General features: G+C 44.7%; 2 protein-coding genes across 3 annotated transcripts; one reads left to right on the forward strand and one right to left on the reverse strand.

Annotated features, from left to right (window-relative positions):
- The first annotated feature begins 381 nt into the window (after nucleotides 1–381).
- On the forward strand, nucleotides 382–3869 carry LOC107314928 (galectin-related protein A-like). Its single transcript, XM_015864763.3, has 4 exons — nucleotides 382–460; nucleotides 1485–1573; nucleotides 2294–2468; nucleotides 2827–3869. Exons 1-4 carry the CDS (start codon nucleotides 434–436, stop codon nucleotides 2968–2970), a joined length of 435 nt encoding a protein of 144 aa, XP_015720249.2. The 5' UTR covers nucleotides 382–433; the 3' UTR covers nucleotides 2971–3869.
- PLEK2 (pleckstrin 2) lies at nucleotides 2600–12173 on the reverse strand. 2 transcript variants are annotated; one of them, XM_015864759.3, is made up of 10 exons: nucleotides 12003–12173; nucleotides 9731–9895; nucleotides 8578–8759; nucleotides 7778–7869; nucleotides 7284–7471; nucleotides 6827–6928; nucleotides 6040–6123; nucleotides 5395–5473; nucleotides 4607–4777; nucleotides 2600–2965 (listed from the first exon to the last, which is right to left on the reverse strand). In XM_015864759.3, exons 1-9 carry the CDS (start codon nucleotides 12048–12050, stop codon nucleotides 4650–4652), a joined length of 1068 nt encoding a protein of 355 aa, XP_015720245.1. In that variant the 5' UTR covers nucleotides 12051–12173; the 3' UTR covers nucleotides 2600–2965; nucleotides 4607–4649. The 2 variants fall into 2 exon arrangements, with proteins under 2 accessions (XP_015720245.1, XP_085405138.1); XM_085549012.1 differs by having other exon boundaries at nucleotides 2600–4777.
- Between the last annotated feature and the right edge of the window lie 1748 nt (nucleotides 12174–13921).

Below are 13921 nucleotides of genomic sequence, written 5' to 3' on the forward strand. Positions count from 1 at the left end.
ATGGGTGGGAAGTTGTGGCCTCTACTGTCCTACCACCAACATCCTCCTCTGACATCATGGGCCAACATCACAAAACTGGAGGCAATTTCAGAGCAGCCCTCATATATTTGTATGAACAAATGCAGTGTCTTGCACATACACACCCAAACCAATATGTACTTCTGCAGTACGTATAGGCTGACAGTCAAGATATGCCTGACCCTCCAGGTGGGTGTCAGGGTGCTCCATATTGCTGCTGACTCCTTGGCTGTGCTGCGCCCAGGCGTGTGGGCTGTGACTCAGCTGCTTGGCTGGGTGTTGTCCAGATACTGCCTGGCAGAGATAACTCGCCCCCTCTCCCGACAGCCTCCCTTTATTCTTGGCTTTTTGTTTGTTTTTGTCATCACACGAGAAAAGCTCCCCCGGGAACAGCAGTGTGTGTGGCGCAGCAGGGATGACAGAGAAGGAGAGGTGTCCCAAAGTAAGTGAGCGAAGGGGTCCCCAGGGCTCCTGAATGGAAATAGGGGAAGGGGGCCATGTCCCTGTGCACACAATGGGACTCACCTGCACACCCTGCAAGGTGGTGCAGGAGCTTGTACAGCTGCTGGCTGTATGGCATTTTGAGTATTTCTCACCCATACTGCTAACTCAACTTTGGCTGAGTGACCACATGTGGACAGCTGTGCTCCTGAGCTAGGGGGTTATTAGTGAGTCTGGGATGCAGTAAATGTTGGCTGGATGTAAATATCAAGAAGGGAAAAGGAATTGCTTAAGGTCATCTTAGCAAAAGGTATAGCTAGTATACTGGAATTAGGAAATGGAGATAGGTGAAATGCTTTCTATCGTCTTGAGTTTGTGTTCCCATTAAGTAAGTTAGCATTCAATAATTTAAAATTCTAACATTGGACTAATTTTCCAACCATCTGAATTTGAAAACATGTATGAAATACCCATAGCAATGTACACTTGAATGGAAGCCCATGGGTTTCCATGCAAATATAGTGGTTCTAATAGCCAAACTACTAAATCATACTAATATTGTGTGAGTCTTCTAGAAGAAAATGAAGTTTTTCTTTGGACCACTGGAAGAATAAGGCACGTTGTTATCTGTAAGAGTGTCTGTTGTGCATTGGCTTGGAAAATTATCAGTGTTATGCAAACTGCTCATAACACTTAGTGTTTCACAGCGTCTTCTCTCCATCTGCGATGCACATGGAGTGATTACGTGCTACAGCATAATACTCCAAATGTCCTCATTACTTTATTTTCCAAGTTGTCTCTTATTTTTCCTTGCCAGCCATTGCCCCTATTAGGTTCTCCACTGACCCTTGAAGCAGACAGGGAATTACTTGGAACAAGTACATGTAGCTCTGTTCTTCCAGGGGAGTTTGCAACTAGAGTGAATGGGAGAAGTGCAGATCCACCCAAATTCTCTTTTACATACAAAAATACAATGAAGTCATCTGAGGTGACCTACTGCAGTTTGTTTTCCCTCTTCCCTGTAGGTGGAGCAGTATGTTGGTGAAATTAAAGGTGGTCTGAGACCTGCCATGAGAATCACCATCATAGGGATGGTACCTTCCAACCCCAAGAGGTAGGTAAAGAGGCTGATGGGGAGGTCATCCATGTCATATACTTGTAGGAATACAAGGACTGTACAGAGCAGCAGCTGGAGGCAAGATAAACAGCATGAGAACCAAAGACACCTCTAGAAGAAGAAAGAACAGCTCACGGCTCTGATTTGATAAGCTGAGATGAGAATGTGGAGCGAAAAATTACTGTTAGAACTTTCTGACTGTTTCACCACCATTTTCTACTCCTTGCCTTTATCTAACATGAACTAGAAGGGATGAACTAGAAGGGATGAACAAATGGTTCAACTCAAAACCTGTAGGTTGTCTGCTGGTGGCTGGAATCAAAACCACTTGAAAAATAGCAGTTTTGGCACAGGAAGTGAATGTCCATTGCTTTGTTTAATCTAGATGACAACTGTGCTATCATTACTTTTTTTTTGTATTTGGCAATCAACTCCAGCACTTCTATTGGTGAAATGCTGGAATTCAGTCACTCACCAATACTTGTTTGACTTCACTCACAAGAAACAGAAGACAAAATGAGAACTTATTAGTGTCCTCCTAGAAACTGGAAGAGAAAGAAAGCATGGCCTAATCTCAGCCTGATCTGCAGCTTCTAAGCCTGTCAGCAGTTTCTTTAGGAGTCCTGTGTTTCAAGGAATAAACAGCTCTCTCTAGTCTTTGTAGATGTCTGCTATGCTCCTCACTCCCTTTTACATTGTCATTTAATTGTTTTTCAGCTTTTCAGTGACTCTGCTCTGTGATCCAGTGGATGCAAACAAAGATGTTGGGATGATATTCACAGTTAACTTCAGTGAGAAGTCCATCACACGAAATGCACGAATTGATGGGAAGTGGGGGATGGACGAGAAGACTATACCCTACTTCCCATTTATAGCAGGGGACACATTTAAGGTAACTGTGGGACTGCTATAAATAGGGTGGAAAGGAGAAGGGATGTGAGTTGTGTGTATGACTAACTACTGAAATTGCTGGGTTAACAACACTGGCATATTCTCATATGGCACAGAGAAACAGTTCAAGCCTTGAAGGAGAGATTCATTTATTTTTCTAGTTTTAATGATAGAGCTTTTTATAAAGAGTTTTACAGTTTTACTTCAGCATAGAGTAGGTTATTTATCAGAGGCATCTCAGAGGAACTGGTAGACCTTGTGCTTCACCGTCCCTATTACGCAGGGGTTCTAAGTTCACACTGTTGAAATCAGTTCAGCTGCTGTCTTCTAACACCCTCACCTGTCCTTTTCCATTGCAGATGGAGCTCTTATGTGAACATCAGCAAATAAAGGTCTTGCTTGACGGGCGGCAGATCTGTGACTTCACTCACCGCATTCAGCCTCTGAACCTGGTGAAAGCTTTGCAGATCACAGGCGATGTCAAGCTTACCAAAGTGGCTTGAAAAAAAAGGAGTTCACAATATTGCCAAGGGACGGAGACAAATGCACTTTCTTCTGTCTGAGAAATGTTTTATCTTTTTCTCCTCGTTGATTTTGGAGAATGGGAACTGTCTTTTTTCATTTGCTGATGAAATACACTTCTTTTTTTTTTTTCCTCTTATCCGTGTTCCACAATTGCAGAGATATGGCTGGTCCAGCTAAGTCAGAGGACCTATATGTAGATACTGTCTTGGTCCCCCAGATTACAAGACTTTTGATGCTAGGTGGTATCTCATATCCTCATAGTTCCCTAACCTCTCAGCCATGCCATCTAATGGAGCTCAGTCATTTGTGGTAACTGTCACCCTGTAACTAAAATTGAGTGTTGTGCAGGCAGTGGGACTTAGAAAGGAGAAGTGGGAAATATCTTTGGAAGTGAATAAGAGAGTCTGGAGAGTCCCAGCAAGGCTCATGTTATCAGGAAGGAACTGCTTGTCCAGGAATCTCCTATCAATCAGCACAAAGCTACATGTGTTTCACCATATAGAGTAATAGATGCCTTACCACCATCCCTATCTGTTGCAGGTAGAGTTCTCAGGAGCTGAAGGGTTTGAGCAGTTGTGGATTTCACAGTCTTCACTGGACCAGTCCTATGAAATTGTATCTGTATCTGAAACTGCATCATCCATTTTTGCATGTGATTAAAACTGCCTTTGCTAGCAAACTTCTTTACCAGCTTTTGTAAATACTTGAATGCATGCATATGCTGTGCTGTTATTTCATTGCTGTAGATTTGGAAAAGAGTCCCAAATATGTGGCTGTTATAATAAATATATAAATACAAAAGGGATGGTTCTGTGGATAGAGGACTACCCAATTCCTTTGTGCCTTCAGGAACAATAAATAGCATTCTGTCTTTACAGTGTTTTTGTGACTCTGCAGAATCTGTCAGATGCAGCTACTCAGATAACAGGAGTCTGATAAAAAATAGCACATCAGCAGTTTGGTTGGATGTTTTGATCATCTCATGTGTTCAGTCCTACTCTGACACTGTGGACAATTTCTCAGTTTCCATAGTACTCTAAGTTGAAACCATTATTTTCCAACTGATCTCTGAGAAGGATCATATCTAAAGAGCACAAGAGAATCAAATGCACTGAACTTTTTTTTTGTGATGTATGTTTAATGATACCAGAGCTAAGCTTCAGCAAGGTTTTATCACAGTGCATCAAGAAAGGCAGCCTCAGACACCAGGGCCTTTCATGACTGTGACTCAGTTCAAGCACCTTGATTCAGTCCATCTGAACTAGTTAAGTTCACAAGCCCCTTTATGAAGGATAAAAGGAGTAAGACATTTCTGCTTTAGAATAAAACAGTCTGGATCTGCCAGATGTAGACTGAATACTTGTGCAAAAGATGCTCTTTCTTCCACCTTGAACGAGTCTGTCTTACTGTTTCCTCGTAAAGCATCATTTATTTGTATCCACATGTTGTTCTTTGTCTCTTGGTTAGAAGGTAAGTTCTGCCAGATCTGTGTGCCACCAGGGATTCTGATCTGACAGGAACTGCTGGGTGCTATGACAATACGCGTAACAAAAATAGAATGTCTGGGGAAAAAAAAGCCACAACCATCACTCCCAGATAAAGAGAGCAAGAAACATGGTCACAAACGTGGCACTGTTTGGCATGGAGTCCATCTTAATCATGTCAGTGGTTTGATCGCTTCAATCCATTGTGTTCGCTCTGCCTTGGAGCTGGCCTGCATGTAATAATGGATGTCTTTTTTGGTGATGATTTTGAAGAGGTTGCCTTGCACATTGCCCTTCACACCTACAGAGAAAAAAAATAACATGACAGGTGAGGAAAGCACACAGAGAACAGCTTTGCAGCAGGTACAAATTCTTACTGTGGCAGATTTTTATTTTAATGAATTAAGGTGTTAGATCTCTCAGTTTCATTACAGATAAGACAGCTAAAGCTGTTCTGCCTCTGCTTAATCTGGATTCTAGCAGATCCAAATGAGAGTGCATACAAATAGAGAGGACATTAAAAAAGGACAGTATCTGGGGTTTCCTCAAGATTTTGAGTCCAGTAACATCCAAAAAGGTCTCTCCTCTTTAGCTGTTAACTCTGGAAAATTAATTCATTTAATTTATTAATTTAAATGCATTTCTTGAGACGGTCTCCTACATCACCTGACTAAGAAAAATCCATAAGAATGGAACACTGAAGATATGCAGAAACAAAAACCCCCAAAACAACATCCCCTCTGGTAGGGTACAGCTCAGCCCATTAGTATGGCTATTCCTTACAGCTTACTTTCTCTCCCCTGAAAGGGGAGGGGAAAGGCCAGCCTGTGTTTACACAGTCAGCCAAACCACAAATCACCCCCAGTGACTGCAATCATATAAGCACGAAGTAGCAAAGCGCAGAGGCTCATGCTTTACCTGCTGGGACTCCATTGTCCTCCAGAGCTGATACAAGACAGCCTCGAAGAGAAAATCCACCTACTGGTCTGTTCTCTTCCTGATAACAATCAGACAAACAAAAACAACAAGCACAACACAAAGGAGATGAGACTTAGCTGCAATGGTTACATCCATGAAGACAGCATAACAAACTTTCCTGGTCCTTAAGCAAATTTAAATCTGAGTGGCATAAATTCCAGTAAATGCTTTGAGATCAAGGGAACCCTATTCAAGGATGTAAAAAGAACTGAGGAAATCCCAGTGTTGATCTCAAGTGATGGAATGCCAGCCCAGAAATATTACAGCCCAGGAAGAATGCCTGCAGGAGCACTGTCACAGACTGTGTGTGTACAGCAAAAGAGTAACCCCAAGGTTGCTGCCCTACATGTAAGGGAAAGGAATCTCAATGGGGAAAAGGTAGGCAAGGGATGCAGGGACAGAGAATCATGCAGGGACAACTCCAAAGGTAAGACCACTGAGGCCTTACTCCCCAGGAAATCAAAGATGAATCCAGAAGGAGAGTTGGGAGAGAGAAACATTTACAACAAAATTGTGTTGTATTTTCATTACGATATTTAGATCTGCAAGAGGATTTCTGAGGGTATGAACTTGCCACACATATACCTTGGTGGGGTCATAGTAGTGTAAGAACGCAGGATCAGCTCTCAAAACAAACTTCCTCACCTTCCAGTTTTTCCTCTTGTGTCCCTGCAAAATGAAAAACAGATGTTTTGCAGCCAACAGAGAAAAAAAAAACTATACTGACATCCTAATAACTCCCAGGATTTTCTGCTTAACCTCCTTCTTATTCCTTATTCATATTCCTCTTTAACATTTTCTTATTCCTTTCTTGTGCTGAGAACCAAGAAAGAAGAGCGAAAGGACCAAGAGATGGCCTGAGAGTGGGATCCTATAACCAATTACCATGGGAAGGTAAATATGCCTGGAAAAAAAAACAGGGCTCACCCCCACCAGAGCATCTGTGTGAGTGTCTGAGTGACTGCTCATAAGTTAATGTCCACTTCATGCAAAAACCAAATTGCTCAGCTTTGAAATTCATCCACGGTCCCCAGAATATCATTGGAAAATCCCCACAGCTTGGGTTAAACCAGAGGAGCAGTGCATTCACTTGGTGCGACTGTAACAGCTCTGGTGGAGTTTGTGTGGGACTCTTGTTGTTTTATGCCTATATACTCAGCACATACAGAATATCCAATTAAACCTGCCAGAGCAGTAAGTTCCATAGCTCATGTATTTATGACCTGATACTCTTCACCTCATGATGGCAGGCAAGATCTACTCTGTGGTACACAGTTCTATAGCCGCGCTCATGTAACACATTCATTCTCCACTGAGCTGTACCAGTTGTCTTTTTTCTTGCTCCCCAGTGATCTCCAAAGCCTGTATTTACCTGTTTCACTAAGAATCCTTGCTTCACAATTGTGCCACTTAATTCAGAGATGTTAAATTGCAGCTCTTCCTTGGAACTGATCATTTTCTTACTCGTCTCAGCCTGCAAATACAGAAAAGATGATTTCACATCTGTTTTTCATCTAAATACATTCTTTAGCATACGATTCTGCATTTTGTCTATTTTTAGCTACTATTTCCTGAGCAAATTCTGCTCTGCACCCTTTCTAATACCTAATTATTTGCTTTGTAGATCCCTCTGTATCCCTGCACTTGTTTGTCTCCAGCAAAGGTTCCAGAACTGCATGTCCGTAAGCCTGAAGTTTCTCCTTCTGTTTGTTTCCACACCTGCATATTTTTCCTGTGGTGCATTTTGTACACATCCCCTTTACCACTGCCCCAAACCAAGCACATGACAAAGGGCAGAAGAGCTGCTGCTTGTCAGCTGCATCACTTACAAACATGTACAGTGCGGTGGAGTCATCGAGGAACTGCTCAGAGAGGTCGCTGTAGCGCGTGGCCCCGGTGCTGCGTGCACCCACGGGTTTGGTGAAGTTCTCCTCCATCAGCATGGAGGCCAAGGTGACGGCCTCAAACCGTGATACAGCAAAGTTGTTGGAGATGAGCCAGTCCACCAGAGCAGAACCTGCGGGGGGAAAAGCAGCTCTCAGACCAAGGGAACGCTCTCTTCCAAGGGCAGACAAATGGTCTTCTGCCTTATAAGCCTTCCTTTGCTTCGGGATCGTCACAAAGGCTGTCAGTGAAGGGGGAGGGTGACAAAAGAGAGGGGTCCTCTATGTGCTTTCATATATTTAATGAATAAGCAAAAAAGGACATTGGACAATTCAGCTGCATCAGTACCTTCACCTGGGCCATAATTAATCCCATCATGAAAGCAGTGCAGTATCTCCCTTGCCCCTGCAACATGTCAGAGGCGAGGCAGCAGACATACCTGTGAAGGTCTCCTTGTATCTGTTGCCTTGCTCCACGTTGAGGGTCAGCTTAATTCCAGCACTGCTGTCACGCATCTTATCCACGATATGGCTGTAGAAGAGTACATAGGACAAAACTATGTAAGTAGAAAGATGGGCAGAAATTGTCACGTGCTTCTGTCTGTGCCTGGGATGCCCTAAAGATTACCAGCACAAAGCTATGAAACAGCCTACATACCTCTCCGACCCTTAGTGCTAAGTATGGTACAGCAAAACTTTGTGATCCCAATGCAGAGCACTAAGCAGGATGCCTTATAATGTATCCTTCATTTCAAAGCACTTCAAATTAAGCTAGAGACAGATTTCATATACTTTCTTAACACAAATCTAATTAATGCCATTTTTCTATATCCTAATAGAAATTGTTTAATATAGTATACCCTAAAAGTCCTAGCCTGGATTCTGGTTGCCAGCTCTGAGAGCTTACCAGCATGGCATGCACAGAGTCACCTCTCAGTCTTTCTGTGACATTACAGCTTGCAAGATAATGGATCACTCCAGTCTTAATATCTCTGCAGCTGAGTAGCCTTCAAGCCAGCAGTGACGTGCCTGTGCAGAACCTCCATATATCCAAAAATTAGGGTCAGGAAGAAGTGCATTCCCATGCCTCAGCTCCCAGGAGGGAGCAGCCAATGTAGATGCTCCTGGTGATGAAGGAGAAGATCTGTGCAGAGAGAAGCTTCCCTTCGCCATCCCACCCAGTGGCTCAGGTGCTTTGCAGAGTACAGCAACAGTTGAAGGAGAAACCATGAACACTTACTGGAGGCTGATGTTCTCTAGTAGCTTGAAAGAGTTCTTCATTCTGTGAAGCTCTTGCACCTGCACTGGGTGACCAGCATGAATAGCTCCAGTGATGTCCAAAGCCCAGGAGTCTCGCTCTTCTCTAGAGCAACATTCAAGGAAATAGTCTGTGTTGGTCTTTGTCTTTAGTTTGATAAGCAACTGTGAAGAGAGAAGTGCAAAGGAGTAATAATGTTTAGCTTTTGTTCTTCACTTGCATTTTGCTTCTTTCGCCACTGGTCCAAATATAAGAAATAGGTGTGTTACAGCATCCCAGCTGGGTAGTAGCAAAAAACTATTGACCTGAAGGATGCCGGGCACAGCTCTGTTTTGGGGGGAGATTACTTTCTCCTCCCCCCAGCCCCACAAATCCCTGAGTTTTCAGTTACAAGCATGACTTGCATGCATGGTGCAAAAGCTTGGAAGAGAACACATCACCCAGATACCAGAGTACATAGCAGCATTCTGCTGAGGACAGAGTCTTCGCATCCAGAACTCTGGTTTCTGAGCAACTGCAGGCTCTCTCTAGGCTCATTCTGTCATGAGAAAGGCTGAAACAGTGAACAATTTACAGAATCATTTCCTTTTGGCCCCACTCTGTGGAGGTCTGTGTCACAGCCGCCTATGGGTGAGCTGAGAAGCACAGGATGCGCTTTCCCTTCCTCAGCCTTTCTGCTAGAAGCTTTCTAAAGCAGTGAAGTCCCACTGAATGGAAAAGGGAATCTGAAATGGCCAGGAACAACCAGTGGAGACAGCTGGGTTTAGGGCAATTACTGGGGTGATGAGCTGCCATTTTTCTCCCATCCTCCTTTGGTTTTATTGAGCTGCTCATGCCCACTGTCCACACACTCTTAGGCTGATGCATTTGTTCCTGTGTGTGTGTGTAATTAACATTGTTTTGACGAATGTGCCCCAGATTTGAGCAGAGCGGATGACAAAGGCATAAGGAAGGAGTTAATTTCTAGTCCTGGTTACATTGCAAATGGCTGTTTGCTTTTGGCTGCACCTACTTCTGGAATTACATACCCCAGTGATATGGTTGCAACAATCAAAAAAATCAAGAGGAGGGGAAAGATAAGGGAGAAATTAGAAAGTGAGTATCATTGAGAAGGGATACATATTTCTAGCCATACCGGTCTGTTCTCATATTCCAGACAAGGACAAGTAATAGTGCAGCCATCCAGAAGGATCCTGCCCTTTGGAGAAGATTCCTTCTTGCCTCCTTCAAGTTTATAATACAGCAACTTATCCTGGAGTAGAACGAACCATCTTACTTTCCAGTTATGAACGATGTGTCCCTAGAGGGGAAGAAATCCACGTATTAACACAAGCATAGGGAAAATGTTTTTTTCTTTCTTTTTTTGTGAAATACCACAATAAATCCTCAACAAACCGATAAGAATCATGAGAAGACGTTGTGAGTCCTGTTCTCCCTACAACACACATCTTAGGAATGAAATAACACAGCTCCATCAACACAACTTCACAGAGTGAGGGTAGAAATGTGACTTGCCTTTTCCTTGCATCCCTTCATGTTGCTACTGGGAGGCTGCCTGCCTCAGCCTCCTGGGCTGAAAACAGTCCCTGTGCTACTGTTTCCTGCAAAGGAGTTATTCTTTTTACTGGCAAAAGACTCGGTGAAGGCTGCTGTCAGATGCATTCTAGATTATAGAGAGTAAAACACTTCCTCTTTCCTCACCATGAATAGCACCCAGCTGCCTTTTGCCCTAGTGCATGGGAGAGCACGATGGGCAAGGTGGGGTACCTGCAGGTTCAGGTCTCCCTGTGGGTCAGGCACAGCCAGGAGCTGGCTGCCTTTCTGTGGGTGAGGGAGCATCATGGTCTGCAGGCAAAGGAAGCTCTGGGGATGGGAGAGGTGGGTACTGCCAGGAAGAAGGAAGAAGGAAGGTCCAGCTGTGGTAGGAATCAAACCCCCTTTAACTTGCTACAAGTAAAGGAGAAGCTCAGCAATTTCCAGTAAAGGTGGAGTGGCAAGTCTAAATTCCAAAGCACATTAAATCTAATGCCTTTGAGTCTATACTAAATGCAGTCTACCTAGCTTAGTTTTGTTCTTCCCTTCACCTTCTTCACTGTCTTTCTCACCTACTGCAGATCACCTTGGCTGTCTTTCCTTTGTTAGGGTTCTTTCCTTTCCTTCCTGGAGATTTCCTTCTTCAGGAGGTGGTATTATTCTTTTTCTTTAACCTTACCTGACTCGCACGTATTTTACTTTATAAGCACAAAAGATTACAGTATTTAATCCAGCCATTTATAATACACACTGAGACTTTCTCCTTGCATCTACTCCCTTCTTCTTAAGAAATCTGATTCCTTTACCTGATCCCACCCCCAACTCCTCCCTCCCCCCCCCCCTTTCTTTTTTCTCCAAATCTCTTCCTATTCTTGTTGCCTCCTCCCTCAGTTTCCTTTATTCATCCTCTCCCTGGTCTCATTCCTATCCAACTTCACAGACTTCCAGTAATTTCAGCTCAGCATCCTCTCACAGTCACAGTGCCTTTGATTCCCATCCCAAATCCAATAGACACCTAAGAGCCACAGAGCATGGCCACAGCCTGGAGACAAGAGCAGGAGCTGGGGCTGTTCCTCCTGCTCCATGGAAGGAAGGGGCACTGGGGAGCAGCTTGAATTGCACATGGCCAACATCTGTCCTGCCAGCAGAGCTCCTGGCAAGGATTACCCTCGTGTTAGCACCAGAAGTGCAGACACGTAGTGCAGAAAAGCATTTCCGAAGGCGTGGCAAAGCTTTGAACAAACCTTTGAGTTGCACTTGGAGTGTGTGCAAAGACCATATTAGTCACTGAGCCTTGGTTCTGAAGGCTGCTCACGCCCCAGTTCAGTGGCCCCCGTGTCCCTGCTTTGGCTGACTCAGTTCTGTGGAAAGAAGTGCTGAGAAAGACTGAAACCTGTCACACTATCCAGTTGTTTACTCACCTCTTACTCTGGAACTTGGGGATGTGGAAGAAAGTAGCTACTTAATGCATTCCTATGTTTGTACTGCTCTCATCCTCTTAAAAAAGGACAATCAGTTCCCCATCCTTCCATACAGAATAGCAGACCCTGCTCAGCACCCACTAAAGAAGGCACAACACCTCTGTCCAGCCTTCCCACAGCCACTTCGCCGCTGCCACGTAGCCTTCCCCAGGCAATATTTCTGTGTGCTCTTTGCAGAGGTGTGCCCATCATTCTGATAACTGAGGCACACCGATAGCTCCCTCCCCTCTGAGCAAACCTAGCACAAGCAGCTCACAGGACAGTCAGTGCCTGTGGGTCCTGCAGCTCCCTCATAAGGGCCTGGCAGGAGCCCTCAGACCCACACCAACAGCCCCCCTCAGAGGCTGCTTTGCCCTTTGGAGGGAACAGCATGAAGGAGGCCACAGCACCTACCCGCTTGACGAGGAAGCCCTCCTTCAGGACCCCAGTGGTCTCCTCCATCACAGCCCACAGAAAGCAGACCCTTGTCCAGCTGAGAAGCACCCAGGCCCTGGCAGCCCGTTCCTCTGCACTCTTGGAGCCGAGGAGAGCTCATTTTTCTCCATGACCCTCCTCCTCCACTGTGACGTATCATCCCATCCCTTCTTTCTCGCTTTCTTCCCACCTATGAGACGTTAGTTAAACATTGAGCTGGCTCTAGTGCATTACCTGCCCTCTGGGGAGAGAAACAAAGGGAGGTCTGAAAAGGATCTAAAAGGAATTTCGCCGACTTCAGAGTAATAAAAAAAAACCCTGCGGTGAGCAAGCCAACATAGAGAGCAATTTCACAATGGCAAATAAGGTGAGACATGGGGACCGCATGGGGGGAGAAGCAGCACCATAGAACTGCAGCTCGATGTTTCAGACAAAGCCATTCCATAGAATAAAGTGTCTCACCTAAGAAGCCCCAAAACCTCCCACGGCCTGCCCTGCTTTCAGTGGTTGCTGGACACGTAGGTGTATTTAGGAATACTGGTGTACTTCAACTTAACAACCTAAATCGCTGTGGAAGCAGCTACTTGCCTTTTCAGAACAGCAGTTTGATTGGCAAACACACTGCAGCGACCTCTTGAAATGGTGCCTTTTTGTGGCTGAACCCATGTCTGAGCATTACTTCATTGTTTAGAACCTCAGCCACAACAAATGTATTTGATAGGTCCTGATGAAGCCAGTCAGAATGAGTAACAGCATAACAGTATGTCAAACAGCTGCAGCCTGCTGTACTTGTGAGCATTGCCTGATTTGTAGCCAAATGGAGCTGATGAATGCAGATAAAGGGGCAGGCTGCGATAAGAGGCCTGACGCACTGCACAACAAAGCATAACACAGCACTCGTTGCTATGCATTAAAAACAAAAAAACAAAAGAGAGAACAAAAATAGAGTTCTTCAGTTCTGTTGTGTTTGCACTCTGCTCAGACTGCTGGTCGCACTTGCATGCACCCAGGTAAAGGACAAAGAAAGTTGTTACCTTATTTGCTACATTTCTCACAAGGAGGCAGTAAAAGCGGGATGCTGAAGCAGGTATTAAACATGACAATGTGCTGTAGACAAGCCAGAGGATGACCCTGCATGGATATGAGAAATACAGCAGGCAGCTGACTGCTCATCAAATACCACAAATCCCATACAAGCAGGAAGCATGCAGGCCAACAACTCAAAAGCAGGGAACCCACTGTGAAGTGAGCAGGTTCTCCTGTACTCTGCTTGCCTCTGTAGATCCCAGTTCGCTCTTCAGACTGCCTGGAGCAACGCAGTGAGCTTGATGGACACCCAGAGGATCAGTTTATCTCGCAGGTATGTGGCATTTACAAAGGCATCAATTCAGGCATTAACTGAAAGTATAGGCACTGTTCATACAAGCAGGCACTCAAAGATGCTACCAGCGCTGAATCAAGGAAAAGAAGCCATGAATCAAGGTAGCAACAGTACATGAATACTGCATTTGTTTCCCTGACCAGCACACCTTATGTAAGTGGCTCCAGGAATACCATGTTCCTGCACACCGTATTTGAGGTTTGCCTTCACGTTGTTCAGCTTGTTACTGCAGGCAGCCCGTAACCAGGTGGGGAAGGTAATTCCACGCTGGCAAGGACAGGCAGGAGCTTGCAGAGAGCTCTGGCTCAGACAGTGATCTCAGAATTACACAACAACCAGCCCTAGTCCAAGTTCTGAGTGAGCGAGCACTTCTTTTTTCCAGCACGCAGACCACACACAGCCCTGCGGATGTATCTCGGCAAAATTACCACTAACAATGAATGCTATCATCAAATTAATAAAGAATGGTGAAGAAAAAGCTCCCCCCTGGCTGGTCACCAAAGCAGGTTCCACAGCA

Source organism: Coturnix japonica, chromosome 5 (assembly GCF_054131305.1).
Source record: "Coturnix japonica strain WE chromosome 5, WE-NBRP24, whole genome shotgun sequence".
Lineage (NCBI taxonomy): Eukaryota > Metazoa > Chordata > Aves > Galliformes > Phasianidae > Coturnix > Coturnix japonica.